The sequence below is a fragment of the Eschrichtius robustus genome, chromosome 11 (assembly GCF_028021215.1).
Source record: "Eschrichtius robustus isolate mEscRob2 chromosome 11, mEscRob2.pri, whole genome shotgun sequence".
Taxonomy (NCBI): domain Eukaryota; kingdom Metazoa; phylum Chordata; class Mammalia; order Artiodactyla; family Eschrichtiidae; genus Eschrichtius; species Eschrichtius robustus.
In genome coordinates this window covers 90,022,544-90,043,247 of record NC_090834.1, presented here as the reverse complement: position 1 = coordinate 90,043,247, position 20,704 = coordinate 90,022,544, and the positions used below count along the sequence as shown (strand labels likewise).

At 42.7% G+C, this 20,704-nt stretch overlaps 1 protein-coding gene across 14 annotated transcripts in view; it reads right to left on the bottom strand.

Moving 5' to 3' along the window:
- The window catches only part of CD44 (CD44 molecule (IN blood group)), an 88,209-nt gene that overhangs the window by 35,362 nt on the left and 32,143 nt on the right, over positions 1 to 20,704 (bottom strand). For all 14 annotated transcript variants that reach the window (XM_068556653.1, XM_068556663.1, XM_068556664.1 and 11 more), the window contains exons 2-5: positions 16,493 to 16,658; positions 12,830 to 12,963; positions 6,045 to 6,113; positions 3,348 to 3,581 (exon numbers count right to left, since the gene is read on the bottom strand). In XM_068556653.1, coding sequence (XP_068412754.1) covers positions 3,348 to 3,581; positions 6,045 to 6,113; positions 12,830 to 12,963; positions 16,493 to 16,658 — 603 coding nt within the window. The remainder of the gene's footprint in view (positions 1 to 3,347; positions 3,582 to 6,044; positions 6,114 to 12,829; positions 12,964 to 16,492; positions 16,659 to 20,704) is intronic.

Below are 20,704 nucleotides of genomic sequence, written 5' to 3'. Positions count from 1 at the left end.
AGGAAGCAAACATACAAAAGCAAGACAGAAATAGGCATTATTTCTGTCTTCCTAAAAAGAAGTGTATGAGATTTGGGGAAAATGAAAATAGCTACTGCCTAGACAGCAGAGTTTTCAATTTTCCCCACCCAAGTAGACCATGCCAGACCAAAAAATAAAAATAATGATAAAAATTAAAAAAAAAAATATACACACACATATATATTTTTCTTTTACACCCAGAAGACAAGGAAATAGAGCGTTCCAAGGCAGGAGTCTGCTTCCTGAATTAGTTTAAGTTTTTGGATTCCAAAGAATTCCAGGTCACCAATAGAAAAAAGGCTGATGACATACCTCCAGGAAAGCACTTCCAAAAACAACATTTATAATAGAAAGCCTGCTGGAAGTCAAAACCTACCCAGATGGTCGTTCTCACTCCCTCTCCCTATTGCCACCCACTAAGGACCCTTAAGGATGGAATCAGCCACAGAAGCCAAAGATACTCTTCTCTGTGCTCAGCCAGCCCTCTCTTGACCTCTGCCCTCCTGCACGCATTAGGGGAGATTTGCAATCACTCCCTCCTGGTAAGTCCCAACTCTCAGTCCAACACTCATGAGGTTTTGAGATTCTCCTCACTGGGCTTAGAAACTATGGTCTATTCATGAACCAGTGCTAACTTGTTTGAGTACACCATACGCTACGTTCAAGTTTCTACCTGAATCTTTTCTTTGACACCTTTCTTCCCATGAGCTGATTTATTTGGTGCTGCTGTATTGGGTTCTATAGCACTTCCATGACTCTCAGGTTGGCTCTGGACTCACTCTGCTGGACATACAAGTCTCTCTCTTCCTAAACTACTGAAACTTAACTAAGTGCTCTGGAAGGAGGAAAGCACAATTCTTTTCTCAACCCAAATCCTGAACTATTTGTAGTTAAGTAAACATACTTACCTAAATCATTTCCTTGATTTCTGAACAGTATATAGGCTCCATGAAGGTAGGTCCAACCCTTGAGTCCCTAGTAACTAGAGCAATGTCTTGCACAGAGAAGACCTCAAATACCGGTTGAATGAATGACTAGGTTACTAATCCTTACTTCTCCTCAATATTACTTTCTAATGGTGTTTACCGATAGGTCCCAGGCATTAGAATAGCTTGGTACGTAGTAGGTCTTCAAAATATGTTTGCTGACTAAGGCAGGAGAGGTGCGGTCCTTTAAAAGATGTGCTATGAATGTTTATAAAATGTCCTCATTGCCTTTTTTAAAGGACATGTGAAATACTATTTCTCTATAGGCTGTTAGCAGCTTGAATGTTAATTTCATCTGGTTCCCACAAGATATATTTTGTCACTATTTTCTTCTTTGGTGGGAAATGGTACTTTAGGATAGACCCGATCTGCTTCCTGCTGAGACCACTAGTTGTTGCGTTTGCCAACATCTGACAAAATTGCGTGTCCTGATGATAAACCCCTTCAATGTGGCTACTTTACGAAGGCAGGGAACTCAAGAAGCAGCAAGTAACTAGCAGCCCCACCTGCCTGGTTTGCAGAAGCTTCTCTTGAGAAGGGTTGTCCATGGAATTACAGACAATACAGTGACACAATCTTTGGAGAGCCGATAATCTGGGAAATCATGGGAAGTTTGAAAATATCTGCTTTTTGAAATGTTTCAAAGAATCTGAGGAGAATGACCAGAACCCAACCCTACTTGTATCACCCTTCTCAGCAACATGCTAACAGAAATTTAAGACACAGTTGAGAAAGTAACCTTACATTAAAACCTAAGTGTTCATTGACAGATGAATGGATAAAGATGTGGCACATATATACAATGGAATATTACTCAGCCATAAAAAGAAACAAAATTGAGTTATTTGTAGAGAGGTGGATGGACCTAGAGAATGTCATACAGAGTGAAGTAAGTCAGAAAGAGAAAAATACCGTATGCTAACATATATATGGAATCTAAAAAAAAAAAAAAAGGTTCTGAAGAACCTAGGGGCAGGACAGGAATAAAGACGCAGACGTAGAGAATGGACTTGAGGACACAGGGAATGGGAAGGGTAAGCTGGGACGAAGTGAGAGAGTGGCATTGACATATATGTACTACCAAATGTAAAATAGATAGCTAGTGGGAAGCAGCCGCATAGCACAGGGAGATCAGCTCAGTGCTTTGTGACCACCTAGAGAGGTGGGATACAGAGGGTGGGAGGGAGACGCAAGAGGGAGGAGATATGGGGATATATGTATATGTATAGCTGATTCACTTTGTTATAAAGCAGAAACACACCACTGTAAAGCAATTATACTCCAATAAAGATGTTTAAAAAAAAATCCTAGTGCTCTGGTGATTTCCCTGGCTTCTGGGTGATGAGGAATAGAAAAGGGCCCCGTCTAGAGCATTTGCAAACCAGTAAATTTCTGCCACACTCTTTGAAGACCCGAGTTCCACCCCTCAAGAGCCATAGCCAGGAAGAGAGAAAATCCACACCATACTAGGAAAGCTGCTCAAGAGGCAGATGCCCTATTTGAGCGTGAATAATCCTCCACAGAAGGAACGCAGCCCATCCGGAAACCTGTTTTAAAACAAACCATAGGGGAAAAGCAAAGAAGGAAGCAGAGAAGGAGACAAGGGGAAAATGTAAACACTTTCCAATGAAACTGAAGCACCGGGGCTAAAAACCCAAAGAAATCTAACGCAGTGTTTACATATTTGCACTCTAGCTGTCCCAAAGTAACGCTACCCACATAACCAAGCAAGAATTAAGAACCTTCCCCTACCAGCTGGGATAGCAAACTCTTAAGCAGATTAATTTGATCAGATAACTCCTTCAGGTATGCTTCCTTAGACCAAAAACAAAGGAATTGTTTAGCAAATCATGGGTGGTGAATACAACTAATTATTACTCAATTAATAATATGAATATAAATCAGGTTAAAACCTACAAATATAAAATTAAATGGAGAAAAGTAGCAGATGAAATGGCATGCTTACGCTATGATCACAACTTTATGAAAACAATCTTATCCACAGATGGATACGAACAAGAAGGAAACATGCAAAAATGAAAATAGCTCTGCATCAGGCTTGAATTGTCACCGTATCTCTGGGACAAGAGAACAAGGGAAGTTCTTCTGAAAAACTTCCAATATGGTACTTCTCGTAGAGGCAAAAAAAAAAAAAGGTAGGCAGTAGCCGTCAATGTATACGGTGCACTGACAACCACGGCAGCCCGCCTCCCCAGATGATGTCACCACCTTCTAGAGACGGAGGCAATCAACGCGTGAGTGCGGATCGCTCAGGAAAGAGCAGAGACGTTTTTTGCAAACGAATCGCTATTGGAAAGCACAGTGATTCATTCTCCTTACTGGTAGTCGGGGTAGTCTCTGGGTTGCTGGAGACCCAGGGACTATCTTGGTCCGCGGTCGGGTACACGGTTGGAAGATGGGTGTGGAAGATGTTGTAGCCCCCTGAAGTGCTTCTCTCACTGGAGGATCCACTGCTCATGTCCTCCTCGGGAGCGGTGCTGGGGTTGATGTCGTCGGGGTTAGTTCTGTATTCCCCTTTCTTGGTGTACCGGGTGCCATCACGGTTAACAATAGCTGGGAGACAAAGGAGGCACTTTCAGAGCTTGACAGCTGACGTTTTCCGACTGTAGGAAAACTGTGGCTTATCTTAGAAGACTTCAAAGCTATTTTTCTTTTTTATGAAGCAAAACAACACTTAACTACCTCTCTAGTTGGGGGGATAGAGTGACCGATGCACTAAGAAAGTGAACCCTCCCTGCCCACCTACACACCCTGGAGATGGGGAGGGGGAAAGAGGGTGTGTTTGGGAGTCCCCAGGTTCAAATCCCAGCTTTGTGTGGCTCTAGACAAGGTAGGTAACCCTCTGAGCTTCAGTTTCATCATTTGTAAAATAGGGATGATACTACCTTCTGCTATGAGCACATATGATATGTTGTATGGAAAGTGCTTAGTGTAGTATTCACGACAGAGCTGGTGCTCAATAAGTGATAATTCTCCTGCCTGGTCCCTACCCTCCCTTCTCAAGTGCATGTAATATTTGTTGCTATTAATTCCATCCATTTCGAGAAAGGATTTGAAATAGGAGACAAAGAAGCGATCGGTCTCAGCAGGGAATATACAAGCATAACTCATTTATTTGTGCTTCACTTTATAGCTTCACAGATACTGTGTTTTACACCTTGAAGCCTTGTGGAAACGCTGCGTTGTTAGATAATGGTTAGCATTTTTTAGCAATAAAATATTTTTAATTAAGGCATGTTTTTTAAAACATAAAGCTATTACACACTTGGACTACAGTATAGTGTAAATGTGATTTCTATATGTGCTGGGAAACCAAAAAAAATTTATTGCAATATTCGCTTTATTGCGGTGGTCTGAAACCTAACCCGCAATACCTCTGAGGTATGCCTATAAATTTAAAAATCCACGAAGAATTAAATTTTCTTTCTAAGTGGCAAATGTTGTCAGTTTAAATGAACTCCCAGTCCTGGCTAAAAAATCAGCATGCTTAAATATCGACAGAGCCTCTGCCATTTTCTGTGAAATTCAACCTAAAATGAAGAAGCATGGATGTATACAAAGGTCAAAGTCTTTGGTTTAAACAAGCAGATGACTAGATTGACAGGAGAAAGAGCAAGAAGGACTTCTTTCATTGTTCTCCTCTAAATGTGTTTGTTGCCTTCAAGCGTGGGTCACTCACTGCACAAGTGTGCATTTAGCGGAAATGATTTTCTGCTGTATGGCATTGGTAGGACTAAAGAGTCCGTCTGTCTGCCTATCTAGATTGCCCAAGTAGAACTACTAATAAAACATAAATTTGAAAACATTCCAAAGTCTCAATCACCTTAATTATCTCTGCAGATAAAGATCTGACAAGAAAATATGACTAAACTTGAACAGGTCTAGACTTTGAGAGAGATCCGTGGGGACCAAGGAAACGGGGCATTTATTGAGCATCTACTATGGGCCAGGTGTGCATCAGACACATTATCTTTCTTAATTTTCATGACAAATTTCATATGTTGTTTCATTACTCAGATGAGAAAACTGAGGCTCAGATCACCCGGGTGGTAAAGAACTAGGATTTCAAACCAGGCCTGATGTAGACAGCACACCTCACAGTGCAGGCCTCCCCTTCCTTTTCCAAGGTATAGGCCAGGGGCAATCTCTTACCTAACTGTGGGGGGCTGGAACTGTGTGGTCCAGGAAGATTCTGGTCCCCCTGCCACCATCACCACTGTCCCCATGCACACGGAGGGGTCTGGCTCTTAGGAGGCAGAAATCCAGCCTCCTCGCCACTGTGATACTTCTCAAAAAATGAGGCTCAGAGTCGATCAGAACAAGGTTAACAGGTTGACCTATTTGAAAGTTCTGGCTGAAATATTTTGTCTTCCGCAGTGCCAACTGCCTACTTCTGAGGATAATCAAGATGGTTTTAGGTCGACATGTTGTAAATCACGCTGAAACGCGTATCAGGAAGTTTATATCCTTTATTATCATTTTTCAATACTCCAGTTAAATCAAACAGAAAATTTGGGGGGCCAGAATGTCCCTACCCCTAACACTTATCAATCCCTGTCTCTGAGAGAGAGAACATAGCTCAGACTCAGAGCCTTCAGCAGCTAGAATTTAAGAACATCATTTAATTTTTCTTACATTTATATTTATTTTTAAGGTTAACGTTTTACTTACAACCAGAGATGTTGGCTTTCCATTTGCAGTTTTTTTAAAATGTATTTTAAGTAGAAAAGAATGGGTCAATTAAATGAAAAGTATCAAGTAAATGATAGTTCTGTGTCCACAGAGATGCCAAAAAAATGTGAAAGTAGTTTTCAGATGACTGATGTTTGAGGAACAATGTATTGGGGTAAACCAGAGAGCAGTTCTAGGTCATCGAAGGGAAAGGGGAAGGGATGGTAAATCAGCCACTGTCCCTAACCTTAGGGAAATAAATGCTATTTTATAAAACAGAGAAAATGCACCTCATCCTATCTCCAAGAATAGGAAAACTCAATCAAGGTTAAAAGAGATACGTACTTATGGTAATTGGTCCTTCAAAGGCATTGGGCAGGTCTGTGACTGACGTACAGTCTTCTTCAAGGGGAGCTATGAAGTAGAAAAGAAAAAAAGGCATGAGAACTTGAAAAAAATAGGAGCCTAATTGATGTCCATTTCTACTAGTTAGGATGGTATTTTATTATAACTTATCCCAAATCATTCTCTTTTTCTGAAACTTAAGCTTCCTAGGAACTTCTCTGACCTTGGTGACGCATTTTCCACTTTTATTTTGCTGCACACATTTTTGGAAGCTTTCTTGTTCCCCTCCCCATGCCAACAAATTCATTCATTAACAAATGTATATGATCTATATCAAGCATTGTGGAAAGCTGGGGATACAACGGTAGTAAGATAGACATGGTCCTTCTCTAATGAGGTATACATTAGAAGTTATTTTTAATTTGTTATTATAAAATTAATATGGGAATAACTGTAAAAATGTTAAAATAAAGAAATGTATGAACTATAATGAGGAAATCACGTGTAATCCCAATAATTTACAGAAATGATGGAAAAACACAGCCGACAAATGCAATCAAATGCTTATCAACATGAACAGCATGAGAATCTGAAGATTAAAATAATCAACAAAGAATTTACTTAGTAGAAATATATTTTTTAAAAACTAATCTTTCATCTAATGTATTAATTAATTTATTTAACAAATCTCCTAAGTGCCTACTCTGTATAGACTGCTTCTCCCCATATAGTTTCTGAGGTTGTCCACCTTTGGTCCGGGTGCCCAGAATATTTCCTGAGGCTTCTGTTTTGGCTTATCTCATCACAGGCGCCTCTGACTTCTTTTTCTTTTGTCCTCCATTTATCTTCTACTTCCCCCCCTTCTTCAGGGATAAAATTTCTGACTGTATATTGGGCCTGCCTGATCACCCACAAATGTTACAAGAGCAGCCCTTTGAGAAGCACTGTCTAAAGCTCTCTGAAAGCAGACCCTGAAAGTTCCACCCTGCCTGCCATCCGGTGAGTCCTAAAGGAAGCCTGTAGAATGCTTTAACCAATGGTTCCATTCCTGCCCAAATGCTCTATTCCGTAACTGGACCTTGTGTTGAGCTCTAAAAACTCAGAGAGTTTTAAACTGGCTTTGCTGTTATAGGAAGATTGGATTCATTTGTGTATTACAGCTTTTATACTCTGTGTGTGTGTGTATATGTGTCTGTGTGTATGTATGTGTGTGTGTGTGCTTTAATGTAAAATGGAAACTTATTTGTTAGGTTGGTTTTTTCCAGAGTTGCTTCTTGGCAAAGAGGAAAGAACAAAGAGATGGATGGATGGATGGATGGATGGATGGATGGATGGATGGATGCATGGATGGATGGATGGATGGATGGATGGATGGATGGATGGATGGGTGGGTGGATGGATGGATGGATGGATGGATGGATGGATGGATGGATGGGTGAGTGGATGGATGGATGGATGGGTGGGTGGGTGGATGGATGGATGGATGGATGGATGGATGGGTGGGTGGGTGGATGGATGGATAAATGGATGGATGGATGGATGAATGGGTGGGTGGATGGATGGATAAATGGATGGATGGATGGATGGATGAGTGGATGGACGGATGGGTGAGTGGATGGATGGATGGATGGGTGGGTGGGTGGATGGATGGATGGATGGATGGATGGGTGGGTGGGTGGATGGATGGATAAATGGATGGATGGATGGATGAATGGGTGGGTGGATGGATGGATAAATGGATGGATGGATGAGTGGATGGACGGATGGATGGGTGGGTGGATGGATGGATGGATAAATGGATGGATGGATGGATGGATGGATGGATGGATGGGTGGGTGGATGGATGGATAAATGGATGGATGGATGGATGGGTGGATGGATGGATGGATGGATAAATGGATGGATGAATGGATGGATGGATGGATGGATGGATGGATGGATGGATGGATGGATGAGTGGATGGATGGATGGATGGATGGATGGGTGGGTGGATGGATGGATGGATAAATGGATGGATGGATGGATGGATGGATGAGTGGATGGATGGATGGATGGATGGGTGGGTGGATGGATGGATAAATGGATGGATGGATGGATGGGTGGATGGATGGGTGGATGGATAAATGGATGGATGGATGGATGGATGGATGGATGGATGGATGGATGGATGGATAGAGGGAGGCAGGCAGGCAGACTGCTATCACAATGAAGTCTGTTATCACAAGTATTTTAAGTGTCCTGCCGTAAATTGCTGGGTACTCATGACACTGGACAAAAGCACAAGTCAGATGAAACAGGGTTTGATTGCTTCCCAGTTCCTAGGAGCATCTTTTCCCACAGATAAAGGGGATGTCCTTTACCTGCCTATTCTTTGGCCTCGTAGTGAAACTAACTGGCAGCTTTATATATTCAACTGCAGAAGAGCAGGTTTTAGAAATAGCTGTTCTTGCAAGGGCTGATCAAAAGATTTCTCAGAAGAGAGACTCTTCAAAGAGAAAGTCACCTCCTTGGTAAGGCCATTCCTCACCATCCAATCTAAACCAGCCTCTCACCACTCTCCCACATCCATCACCATTGCATATTGTTCTCATTTCTTCTTCAGGTTTACTGCTAGCTAAAATTATCTTATTCACTTTACTTGATGGCTGTTCATGTCACATCTCACATCCCCTACCCTCTGCCACCCACCCACCTCCACAGAAATATGGAAACTCCACAACATGAGTAGTAACTTCATCTTTCTTGGCTAGAACATTTATGTGTCATGGGGACAGAGAAGCACTCAAATATTTGTTGAATGAATGAAAAAAAACCACACCAATATAATTTCCCAACAGTCCATTCTTCCAGTAAACATACCTAAGATATTAATCCCCAAAATGGTCTGCAAATACAAACAGGTCAAGAAACATCCAGATAAACCCTGAATGACAATGCCATAAGAAATAATTAAAGGAAGTTTCAGATCTATCAGTTCTTTTATTCATTTTAAGCATTTACTCAACACATATGACAGATCACATTATAAACAAGGAGCAAAAAGATAAACATTTCTGTCCCTGCTTTTGAGGAATTCACAGGTCATGGGAGACAATAATAATATTTCTTTAGATTTTTACAGTTTTCAAAAAATTTTCCCAATGATTCCCTCACTTGAAAATCAGGGCAAATAGCCAACCTGGGAGATCTTGCAGAGTATCTACACAATCTGTTCTGGGGACACCACCAGAATCTGTCCTGACCTATGAGATGTTTCTGATATTATTATATTGCTCAGACCCAGAAACAGGCCTTGGATTATGGCTTCTTAATGGCAGGGATGGAATAACCTCCCCCAAATTCAAACACAGTTGCAGGTAACAGTAGTACACTGGGGATTTCCAGGAGTTAAGTTGTAACAGAATGAAGCACGATGTCAAAAACACTAAGACAGTTTTGCAAATGATGAGAGCATTTGTTCGAATGGAGCCCCTTCATGCTCCAATTCACCCTAACTTTTATGAAGAACATCAAGTCTGGCAAGCATACTAAGATGGATGCTGGCCCAAATGTGCAGTTAATACATTCACGCTCCCATGTCAGATACAGGGCGTCACTGGACAGCCTTTCACTGTGTTTAATGAGCACCGCACTGCTGGGAGAATCAAGCCTGGTGAGGTTTCCCTGAACCAAAGGATTTGTTAGAAAGACTCTGAGATGAGCTTCCTGATAGGCTGCATCTCAGAAACCTTGCGTCCACCACACCAAAATGGCCAAGAGAAATGTTAATTATTCAGTCTAGCCAATCACTCAGTGACATAGAAAGACAGCTTCCTCAATGCCCAATATATACTTGTTGAATAAATGAGTGAATGAATAGACAGATGAATGCAGAATCTTCCCCTAAATTCCTCCTTCAAAAGAGAACAAGGCATTTTACTGAAAGCGAACTTCAGAAATGAACTAATTCAGGTCAGTTCTCTGTGTTAACACAGAAGTCATCAAGCTTGTGCTGGGCCTGACCCCTGAGAAAAGAGGCAATAAAAATCATGAAGCCTTATTTTCATTTGTAAACCATAGTCCGTGTTTTACAAAAACACTGCTGAAATTGTAAGCTTATAGAAAGTATCTGCTAAGATGGAGCTGGCTTTGATCCCTGTAGCCAGTTTGTGTGGGGATCACATCACCAGGCCCTGACCACTTGCTTGTAGGTCTCAGGCTAAGATGGATTCAAAGATCTTTCCAACGGGATCCTTGGCATAGAGCACAAGGTTATCAAGATCTGTCTCTCACTCAACACTCCCATCGTCATTCAACTCTAAACCAAGACGTTTAGGATGTATTTATCCTTAGATAAAGGATAAAGGGAAGCTTTATCCGGGAAGACCCCAGCTCCTTTATTTTTCATCTCATGACTTCAACAAGATTAAATCCCAAGACAAGAAATATGCCTTCTGGTTCCTTCTAACTCCACTCTGCCCAACACACTACTGAATGCATGTCGTTGATCAAGAAATACTCTTTTTAAAACATATAGAAAATTGATAAAAGCGCTCTAACCATATTGAGTAAATTTAGATACAAGAAAAGGAAAACCATCGCTTTGAACTTTACTACTTTGCTACAGCTGCTTTGGCACGCACTACCCCTCAGGACATCTCAAGCTTTTTAACAGAACTAACCTCCCCAAAGAAGAGGAAAGTTCATCAGTACCGTTCACTCCCTTCTTTGAAGATGGGCCCAACGCTATGGGCAAAAAGGACAGGGAGAAAAGTCTCAGTAGTAACTGGCCTAGACGGCTTCAACTCCAGGTGATAAAACACTGGGAGCTTCTACCTTTTTGAGTGAAGGTTCTTTCCAGCAAGGGATACCAACTTGTAAAACAGGCGAGACAATGTGCATATACTACAACATAATTTATTGCATACATTCACGCGAAAAGATTCAGTGGGAGAAGCAACAGGCAGTGCCCAGAGGCTGGAGAGTATGCGGCCTTGAATTTGCCCTTCCCACGTGACCAACCACTTCACCTAAAGCACGAAGCCTCCCCAAAGCCTTCCTCTGACCTCTGACATTAAGCTAACCTAGTTAGACCACGTGTTGCTCTGTGTCTCTTTCCTACTGAATTGCATGTGGTTTTTCTCATCATGTTATTAGAATAGACTTTCTGGTATGGGTATGGGGACTGGGTAGCGACCACGTATTGTTTAGCCTCAGTTGGACTCTCCTCCTTGGGTCAAACTCCATTTGTGTTCTTTGCTTATATAACAGGGAAGAGTAAACACTCTGTAGTTTCCCTCGTTTTAAGTGCCCCTCCATCGGTTCAGTGACCTGTATAAATTTGACATAATTTACTGGCCTCATGCACTCCATTTCAACTAACCAGCCCTGATATTTTCTCTTTCTCCTAAGCACTAGAATTCCCTTCTGAATTCCCACTCTCATCCCTGCTGCTCACACAACAGTGGATGGGTGGGGAAGCCAAAAGCTACTGATGTAATCTCACAATTTCTTTGATGCCCCTATTTAAGCTTAAAAATCCATGTAGATTTTATATTCTACTACCATGTGTAATATCTGTGTTTGATTTATAAAAACAATGTCTTAAGTCATCATGTAATAATATCTGTCTCATATAGGTAATATCTTAAGTCATTTTCCAGCTAATTTAACATCCCCTTCCTACCTTTAAGGAAACTGACATGTCAACAAGATGTGTCACATTTGCCTTGTGACTTCATCTTCCCCTTCACACAATCTTAAACCTTCAGGGGGGAACAGAAGGCCCCATTTGAGAAGTAAGACATTTGATTGTTGGCATTCAAAAATTTGACATTGCTGGGTTTGGCTCTCTTCGAAAGACCCTGAAGACCCATGGTGCACAGAATTTTAAGATGTTGCTAGGGCCTGAGTTAGACTTGTAAGCATGAGTCTCCAGGTTGGTGGTTAGAAGCAAGTCCCTTACACAGGGAGGGGGGCCTGGCCAGCAGCCCAGCATGCATATCCTAACTTGGCTTTCTTATTCTCTAGCTGTTGGGTTTTCAATTGTTGGGTAAGGACTCAAGAAGGTCAAAGGCCTACCATATAACCTCCCAGCCTTCTCTCCAGCCCCAACATATAACAAACACCGCTAAGCGAAGCCATTTGGCTTATGCCCCAATGCTACCATTAGATTCGATTCATGTCACTCCCTTATTCAAAACTCTGCCATAACTTCCCATCACACTGAGAATAAAGTCCAAACTCTCTACCACAGCTTACAAAGCCCTATGCGATCTGGCACCTGCCTACCTCTCTGACTTCATTCCCCGGCTTTCTCCCCTCTGATCACCGGGTTTTATCCAACATGGCCTCCCTGCTACTCTCAGCACAGGCCATGATGCTCCCACAGGCCTGGCTTTGCACTGCTCTCCACCGTGCCATGGCTTCCCTCCCTCGCTTCGCTCAGGGCTCTCCTTATACCCAGCTCCTCGGAGGCACTTTCCCTGACTATCTTCTCAGGAAAACAAAGCATCCCCAGCACTCTGTAGCCCCTTGCTCTGCTTTCTTTTTTGTAACACTTGTTACTCTCTGACTTCATGTAAGTTATTTAATATGTATTTGTTTATTGTTGGCCTTTCCAACTTAGCAGGTAAGCACCCTGGAGACAGGAATCCTTCTTCTACTGGAGAGATATTCAGTGAACATCTGTTATGTGAATGGAGGCTACACGAATCCCCACTTAAGCCAAGATTGTCAGCCATGTTGCCGAAGGCTGGCAGGCCAAAAGCAACCCAGAACACAAAGCCAATCCACTTGGAACCAACCTGAAGCATTGAAGCAATACGTGTCATACTGGGAGGTATTGGATGTAAGGATGTACACTCCCGTGTTGTTCGCAGCACAGACGGAATTGGGGTGGATCCGGGGGATCACCACGTGCCCATCTATGAACCCGTACCTGCAAAAGAAAAACAAGAGGTCATCCACCCGCGAGGCTATAAGCAGGGATTTCATAATATCCCATCGAATGACATTTCATGCAGTGCAATACTTCCTTCAGTTCACCCCAGGGGTGCTACAGGTTTCGACAACTGAGTTATGGGAAAGCCAAAAATAACAGCAGAGGGACAGTGAAAGGGGACCAACAAGGCTGATGAAGACAAAGTGATTTTTTTGGAGCTCTATAAAAAGTGTCTTAAAAAATCGATTCATGAAAGAAAAAAAAAATTAGTTTCAAATAAAATCTATGGTCAGCAGTCAGGCCAGTTTGAGCAAGCAGAGGGAAGCCCAAGTCACGGACAGAATGACCCCTTGACCATGTGAGACCCACTCTGGCCCGCCATTACCTTCCTATTTGCCCGAAAATACAGAAAATGACTGGCTCGCATCAGACAGAACTAGGTGGCTCTTCATTTCAGTCCACGAATGGCAAACCTGCCTCATTTCCCATCCCCTCCTCTTCTTCCCTGGCCTCACCTTTTCCTGTGATTCCCTCACGCCAGATCTCATTGTTCTAAACACAAAGCCTTGTTTATACGCCAGATACAACGCATCTCGTCCCATGAGCATCTCAGGCATAATTCCATTGCCAGTGGAAGTAAATTGACCATCATTAAAATGGGAGTCAGAGTGGTTAAGTAGATAGCAATGTCTCATTAGCTCAGGAGTTTTCCAGAAGCAGCAGAGAAGAGCTTAAGCCCCTTTGCCCCACCATCGTGTTTCTGGGAGCAGTTTGGAGCCGGAGGCTCTTTCAGATACAACATACAGCACCCAGCCTCTTCGATCAGCATCGTGGTGGCAGAATAGTTACCGCACGATTTCTCTCCAATATAAAACGCCTCAGAAAATGAGATGTGGGCTGAGAAAATACCATTTACAAGGGAAGAGGCAGAGGCAAGGGAAGAGCAGAGACGGAGAAGCTAAAACCAACAGGTTTTTGAAAATGCAGTGCTGGCTAAAATGCACAGCCCAAATCCTTTTAATCTTTCCTGCCGGGGGTGACAGTACGTACTGCATCACCCTGCAAGACCTATGGGAATGGTTGTGAGTGTGAAATTTCTAAGCACATCGAACTCATTATGTCTAAGTTGCAAAAGCTGACATGACTAATTCCTCATCTGAACGGCCAGACTGGTTTCTCCAAAGACTCCTGAGCTTGGTGGGGGGGAGTGGCCGCAATTAAATGTTAGTAAGTTTCCATGTTTCTGAGAATTGCTACTAATCAGGGTGGGGCAGACAGAAGAAAGGAGATGCTAAGGTTCTTCGTCCCCTGTGAGACTCTCGCATCTGTCCTGTGGCAGGTATCTGATTCATAGCTACCTGAGTGAAAGTATGGAAATAAGTTTTGCAACACTTAAAACCAGCTATGGGTAGAACGATAGCTGTCTTTGGCACAGTTTTTCTTTGTTTTTTTAAAATAATAACACTCCTTGGTGAGCCTCCTCCCCACCCCATTCCCATCACATTCTGCTAGGCTGTATCACACCGACATTCTAGAATTTAAATTATTCCTGAGTTTTTACCACATCGTGTCGACCGCTGGTTTTATGTCTCGTCCTGTCTGTAAGTTGGAGATATTAAAATTTATATATGTGTATACTTCATGAGTAGGTTGTTGTTCCCCGGGAGGAAAGAAATACTCAGCAAATCCATCCGTGCACCAGACTTTCATCTCCCTTTTGCTCTCAGTCCTTAGGGAGAGCGGGGTCATTAAATCTTGCCCTGGGCCCAGAAGCTGGTCTGGAATCTGAACTCCTCCCCATGAAAGTGATGTGGCCCAGGGCTGGCTGCAACTAAGCCTCAGTTGCTTCCTCTGCAAAGTGGGGTCATATAACTGGTGCAGTCTGAGAATTAAGAGAGGGATACGGGCAGGTGGGCTGGGGTCACCCAGCATCTAAGGGCTGGATGATTGGCCAGTAGGTACAATAAGAACTTCCCCTGTTTTCAGCATATGAGAACTTTTCTGTATTTAGCAAATTCGCCTTGTCTGCATTTCACAATCAAAATTCAGCTTACTAAATCCACTTTCTTAGGCCACTGGCCTAGTCAGGGCCATATTTAAACAACGAGCCTTAGGAATCAAATAAGTGGACCTGCTAATTAGCTTTCCTTCACTGCAGCCTACAGCTCAGGTTCAGAAGCTACCAGAGCTATCTGCTCCTTTTATATTCTCCCAAGACCCTGCTCTGAACACACACAGATGCCTGCACACATCTGCTCTTTGTTTTAGAGCAGCGCTGCTCATTAGAACTTTCTGCAAAACAGAAATGTTCTATAATCTACATTGTCCGATAAAGTAGCCACTAGTCAGTCATCTGTGGCTAATTGAGCACCTGAAACGTAGCTAGTGCCAATGAAGAGCTAAAGTTTTGATTTTATTTAATTATAATTAAGTGTGAATAGCCGTCTGTGGCTGGTGGCTACCGGATTAGTGCAATTGTGAAGCTGCTTTTTCCTCATCAGCAGAAGTATCTCAGTTCCCACCCACACTATGGGTGCCCTACTCTGTAACCAAGCACAAAGCACAGGGGATAGATGGATTTAACTTACATCTAATGGTTTCCATAAAGAGTTCTGCAGCTTGACTTTTTAAAAAGCAGCCTGTGTTTGCGTGTTTGCGCGTTGAAGAGAAAAGGGAACCACCACGTTACCTAACGCTATCACATTGCAAAAGTGCAGAGGGGTAGCTGCAGGCTGGGGTGGAAACTTCAGAGAGCAGTCGTCCAGATTCCCCAGAGTTCTTCTAAAGAAAACAAACCAAACCGAAACGCTTCACCACGGTGGTCGCCACTGCTCGCTCTTAATGTGCACCACTTTCCACAGGGCCACGAGAAATTCAGAAAAATAAGGGCCATGCCTGCTGTGAATATCCTGGGAGCAGATATCCTGGGCCTGAGGACAGCTCCCTGAGCACTGTGATGTCTGGTAGGCGGCCTCTCAGGAGGCCTCTGTTGGTCCCTCTCATCGCTTTCCCATCACTTGTAACAATACATCTCAATAATTTTCATGCCCTTTTCTCTCATATCAGAGCAACAGAGAAGAGAAACAAAATCAAAAGAGAGAGAGTTGTTTGAAAAACCTGCTTTAGCCAAGTCTGCAGGGTGAAGGCTCCACCAGGCACACATTTATTTTAAACACTGTTATTTGGTTCCCTTTCTCTTGTGGTTCTGACAATGATATTGCACGCTTCTTCAATGCCTGGAGAGCATGCTGTGGAAGCACCTCAGGCAAGTGGCTTCCAACACAGGACCCTTAAGGGCCTCCTCTAGGCAACCCCTCCCTCTGTGATTCACAAAGGTGTCTTCAGCCGGCCCTCAATTTCAGTGGTCATACTGGTTCCAGATGGACTTGGTCAGATTAATGGGTGGTGCCAACTCCTCAGGCAAGCAGCCATTCAGCTGTCACGGAGGAGCCTTCCTGGGTCTGAGCCCCACCCCCTGGACCCGGGCAGCCTACTTTCCCGCAGCAGGTGGGGGCTGGTCCCTTACCTGCAGGTCTCAAACCCTATACGCAGGGCTGCCTCCATCTGGGCCATGGTGGGCAGCGTACAATTGAAGGCCTTGCAGAGGTCAGCAGCCTCAGTCTTCGAGATGCTGTAGCGACCATTCTTCTCCACGTGGAATATACCTGCGTATCGGCAGGTTATATTTAGATCTATGGGATGAAAAGAAAAGGTTAGATTCTTCTGCATCAATAATTTGGAAAGGATAAGAAGTCTGTTTTAGAGCAGCCTCATTAAAAAGCCAAATAATCTTCCCTACTGGCCAGAGCCTTCAACATTCACTGTAGCATTTCAAAGCATCATTACTTCACTCTCAAATCTGAGATAAGAGGCAAAAGTAGCATCACTTTTACATTCTCTCCGCCGACTGCTCCACAACAAAGTTTTTACAAAGCATGTGATTTATTTCTGATTAGGAAAGTAGCACAAACTTGGGGAAAACTTACAAAATTCAGGGAAGTAATGAAGGAAAAGCAAGTCCACCTCTAAGAAAACTACTGCAAACATTTTAAACAGTTTTCTATATCTTGTTTCAGTTTGTTTTCTGAAAGTGTGTGTTATGTATGTACTTGCGTAGTTTAAATGGTACTAAATATACAGTTTTAGGTGTAGGAATCTTTTTTTCCACTTAATGAGTATTTTCCCACAATCACGTGGTATGGCTCCCCAGCTGATAACCTCCAGTGACTTCTAGTCACACCCAGAATAAATTTCCTTATCACGGCTGATAAGACCCACATGACCTGGCTCCTAACCTTTAAGTAGCTCACTCTGTTCCAGGCACAAAGCTTTCCTTCAGTTCCTTTGGACATTCTGAGCCCTCTCCCACCTTAGAACATTTAGGTCTGACTTTACCATTTCTTTTTTTTTTTTTTAAGATTGTGCAAAAAATATATTGATAGGGTATATGTGTGGAAGTCAGTTCTAAGGGGGAGTTAGAACAAGATGGGATAGATGGGATACAAAACAATATCAGATAGAACAAGATGGGATAGATGGGATACAAAACAATATCGGACCTAACTTACTGATATGAGTGCATTTTACATGTTTAGGTTTTTTAAAAATTTTTTTATACAATTTTTAAAGGTTACACTCCATTCACAGTTATTACAAAATATTGGCTATATTCCCTGTGTTGTACAATACATCCCTGTAGCTTATCTTACACCCAGTGGTTTGTACCTCCTACTCCCCTACCCCTATATTGTCCCCCGGCCCCTCCCAACTGCTAACCACTAGTTTGTTCTCTACATCTGTGAGTCTGTTTTTTTGTTATATTCACTAGTTTGTTTTATCTTTTAGGTTCCCCATATAAGTGATAGCATACAGTATTTGTCTTTCTCTGACTTATTTCACTTAGCATAATGCCCTCTAAGTCCATCCATGTTGCTGCAAATGGCAAAATTTAGTTCTTTTCTATGGCTGAGTAGTATTCCATTGTATATATAGACCACATCTTTGTATCCATTCCTCTGTTGATGGCCATTTCTGTCCAGAATGTACTGTCCTCTGATCATCACATTTTGTTTTTCAACTTGAAATCACCTCAACTTAGGGTCCCTTCCCTGAACATTCTTATCCAACCCTCAGCGTCTCCCTCAACTTACTATGCTTTTGTGTCTTCACAGCAACTTGTCTATTTATTTGTGCATTTGGTTTTTTCTGTCTGCCCTTTCTTTTGATGGAAACTCCAAGAAAGCAAGGGCCTTTAGCCTGTTTATAGCTGTTTCTCTAACACTCTCATCAGTGGCTGACAGAGAGCAGATGCTTCACAAATATTTGTTGAATAAATGAACAACTCATTGGAATTTCTTCAAAAACACACTTTGAACATATTGACAGATAGATCCAAGACCTGTTCTTTACTCTCAAGAGTTAATGCATCCAAAATGAAACCTAACTGCTACCAACCAGTTTAAAAATGATTTAGCCCTAGGACTTCTGTGAGTTTGCAGACATGAATCTGAAATCTCAATAAGGAGCTGAAAAAAAAAAAAAAAATCACCTGGTGTTCCCTGGTCCTCTGTAACAATCTCAAAAGACTTCAAAGCCCTTAAACTGAAAACTTAATATTCTTCTGTATGATGCCCAGTTTGCGCTTGAGTAAATGCCAACACAGAAAGGTTATGTCCTTGAAGCTGTCCTGGTGAAGCAGGAGCACTTCCTTGAGCCTCAAAGACAGTCAGACACTGACTCTGCCAATGCCAGACACCACTCTGTCAGTCTCAATTCAGACAGAATTGGCTTTAACTCAGACTCTCTCTCTCACGTGGGTGGGTCCAGAGGTCATCAGGAAGATTCTGCTTATTTATCAATGAGAAACCTGAGGCTCAGAAAAGTGAGCTGCCCAAGGAAGTGAGAATTGCTGTCCAGAGCCTGTAGTTGCCTTCCTGAATCCCAGTTGCTTTGTTTTACATTTCTGAGCTGATAGCCAGGGCGGAGAAGCCTGCAACTGCGGCATCCCTGGTTACCCAGCAACTTTGGGGTTCTGTGTGGCATCACCTTTCAAAGACCCTGAGAGGTGACTTGTATGTACGTATGTATTATTTATAGGTGAAGAAACTGAAGCTCAGAAAAATGAAACGACTTTGCAAAGTCACCCAGCCGTTAAGTGGCAGAGCTGGAATTCCACCTCAGGTCTGTTTAACGCCAAAACCCATGCTCCAATCCACTTTGCTATGTGCCCAAGAATCCTTTCATATCATTAGAGCAAGTCTTCACTCTGGAGGGGAGAGATACACCTAAACAACTGTTACATAATGACAAAGATAGGGTCAGTGTTAATGGAATTGTGCTGCCAACAACTGCTTTCTCCTCTCTGAGCAGGAAGCAGCTTCCAATCACTAGAAAACAGAGTCTGACGAATGCAAATCGAGACGATAAGAAAACTGTTAAACTTCTCTACAACCTTTCTCGACTCTGAAAATAGTAAAAGAAGAAATAAAAAATAGAGCTTTGCAAAGACGTAAGCCAATATCAAGTGATTCTCTTTTCTTTGTATCATTAGCGTGGAGGTGCTTTTAAAAAACATTAGAACTAGGTGAAATGGAGAAAACGTGTTTTGGGGAGACTAATTCCTTTTTGGAGTGGTGTCCTTTGGAAGCCACTCACACAGTACTTGGCTGATGAGGCCAGGGGAGCACAGAGGGGGGAAATGTACAAGGCCCTTTTGAAATGCTGTTTGTTTTTACTGACATTTTCAGCTTTGGCCTCGGTTGGCCAATCTTTGCCAAAGGAAACTGTCACGCTGGGTGACCGTCCTTCCGGAGGCCCTCTGTGTGTAGCTTACAAAAGAGAAGCAAAGCCTCCCAATCAGTTTCTTGGAGGTGAGGGAGACAGAGGACACTTCAGCAGATGCCAGGAGAGGCAGACCGCCCATCAGCGTGTGGCCAGGTGGCTGCTGTCACTCCTAGGTTAAAAATAAAGTCTGAGGCATGGACGGTGGTTTGGAGCTGAATGGCAGTTTCCGTCTTATTAAAATAAATTAGAGTTTGCCACCTGGCACACAGAATATGCAAATGCAAAAGGAACCGATTCACACTGAGACTTTTGAATAAAATCCCTTGAGTTCCACGGGCGGCAGCCAACATCACTTGATAGACGATACACACAGGAATGTGTAAGTGTGTTTCTAGGTGTGCATGTGAGTAGTGAATGTGTGATGTGTGTGCTTGAGGTCAGCCAAGACAGGAAGGGACAGATAAAATCAAGCTTCAGCCTTCCTAGAAATGCGAGGCTTACACAGCGTGTGTAGTAGGTATCAGAAAAGGGCTGCTGAATGAATGAAGAAATTCTATGCAATGTGAGAATTCCACGGCTTACATTTATCTTAATCTCACACATAGAAAAGGTCCAACTCCTAATCTTGATGGCATTCAGCCATCTGGGAATTACAAAGACGGTGCCAAAACCTTCACTTCAGGTCAACAGTATTCACAGTTCCTCCCCTCTGGGTCCCTCGTGTCTTAAAAAGGACAAAGCCTTCAGGGCTGTGTATCCGTTAAGCCCTGATAATTTATGAAGACTTTCCAACAGGCTTTCTTAACACTTATGCAAGCAGAAATTATTACCCCAAAGGGTATTGATAATACTAACAGCAATAATAGCAGCTAACACATATTGTGCACTTATTATGTATATGCCAGGCACTCTTCTAAGCATTTGACAAGTATTAACTCATTTTATCCGTAAAACA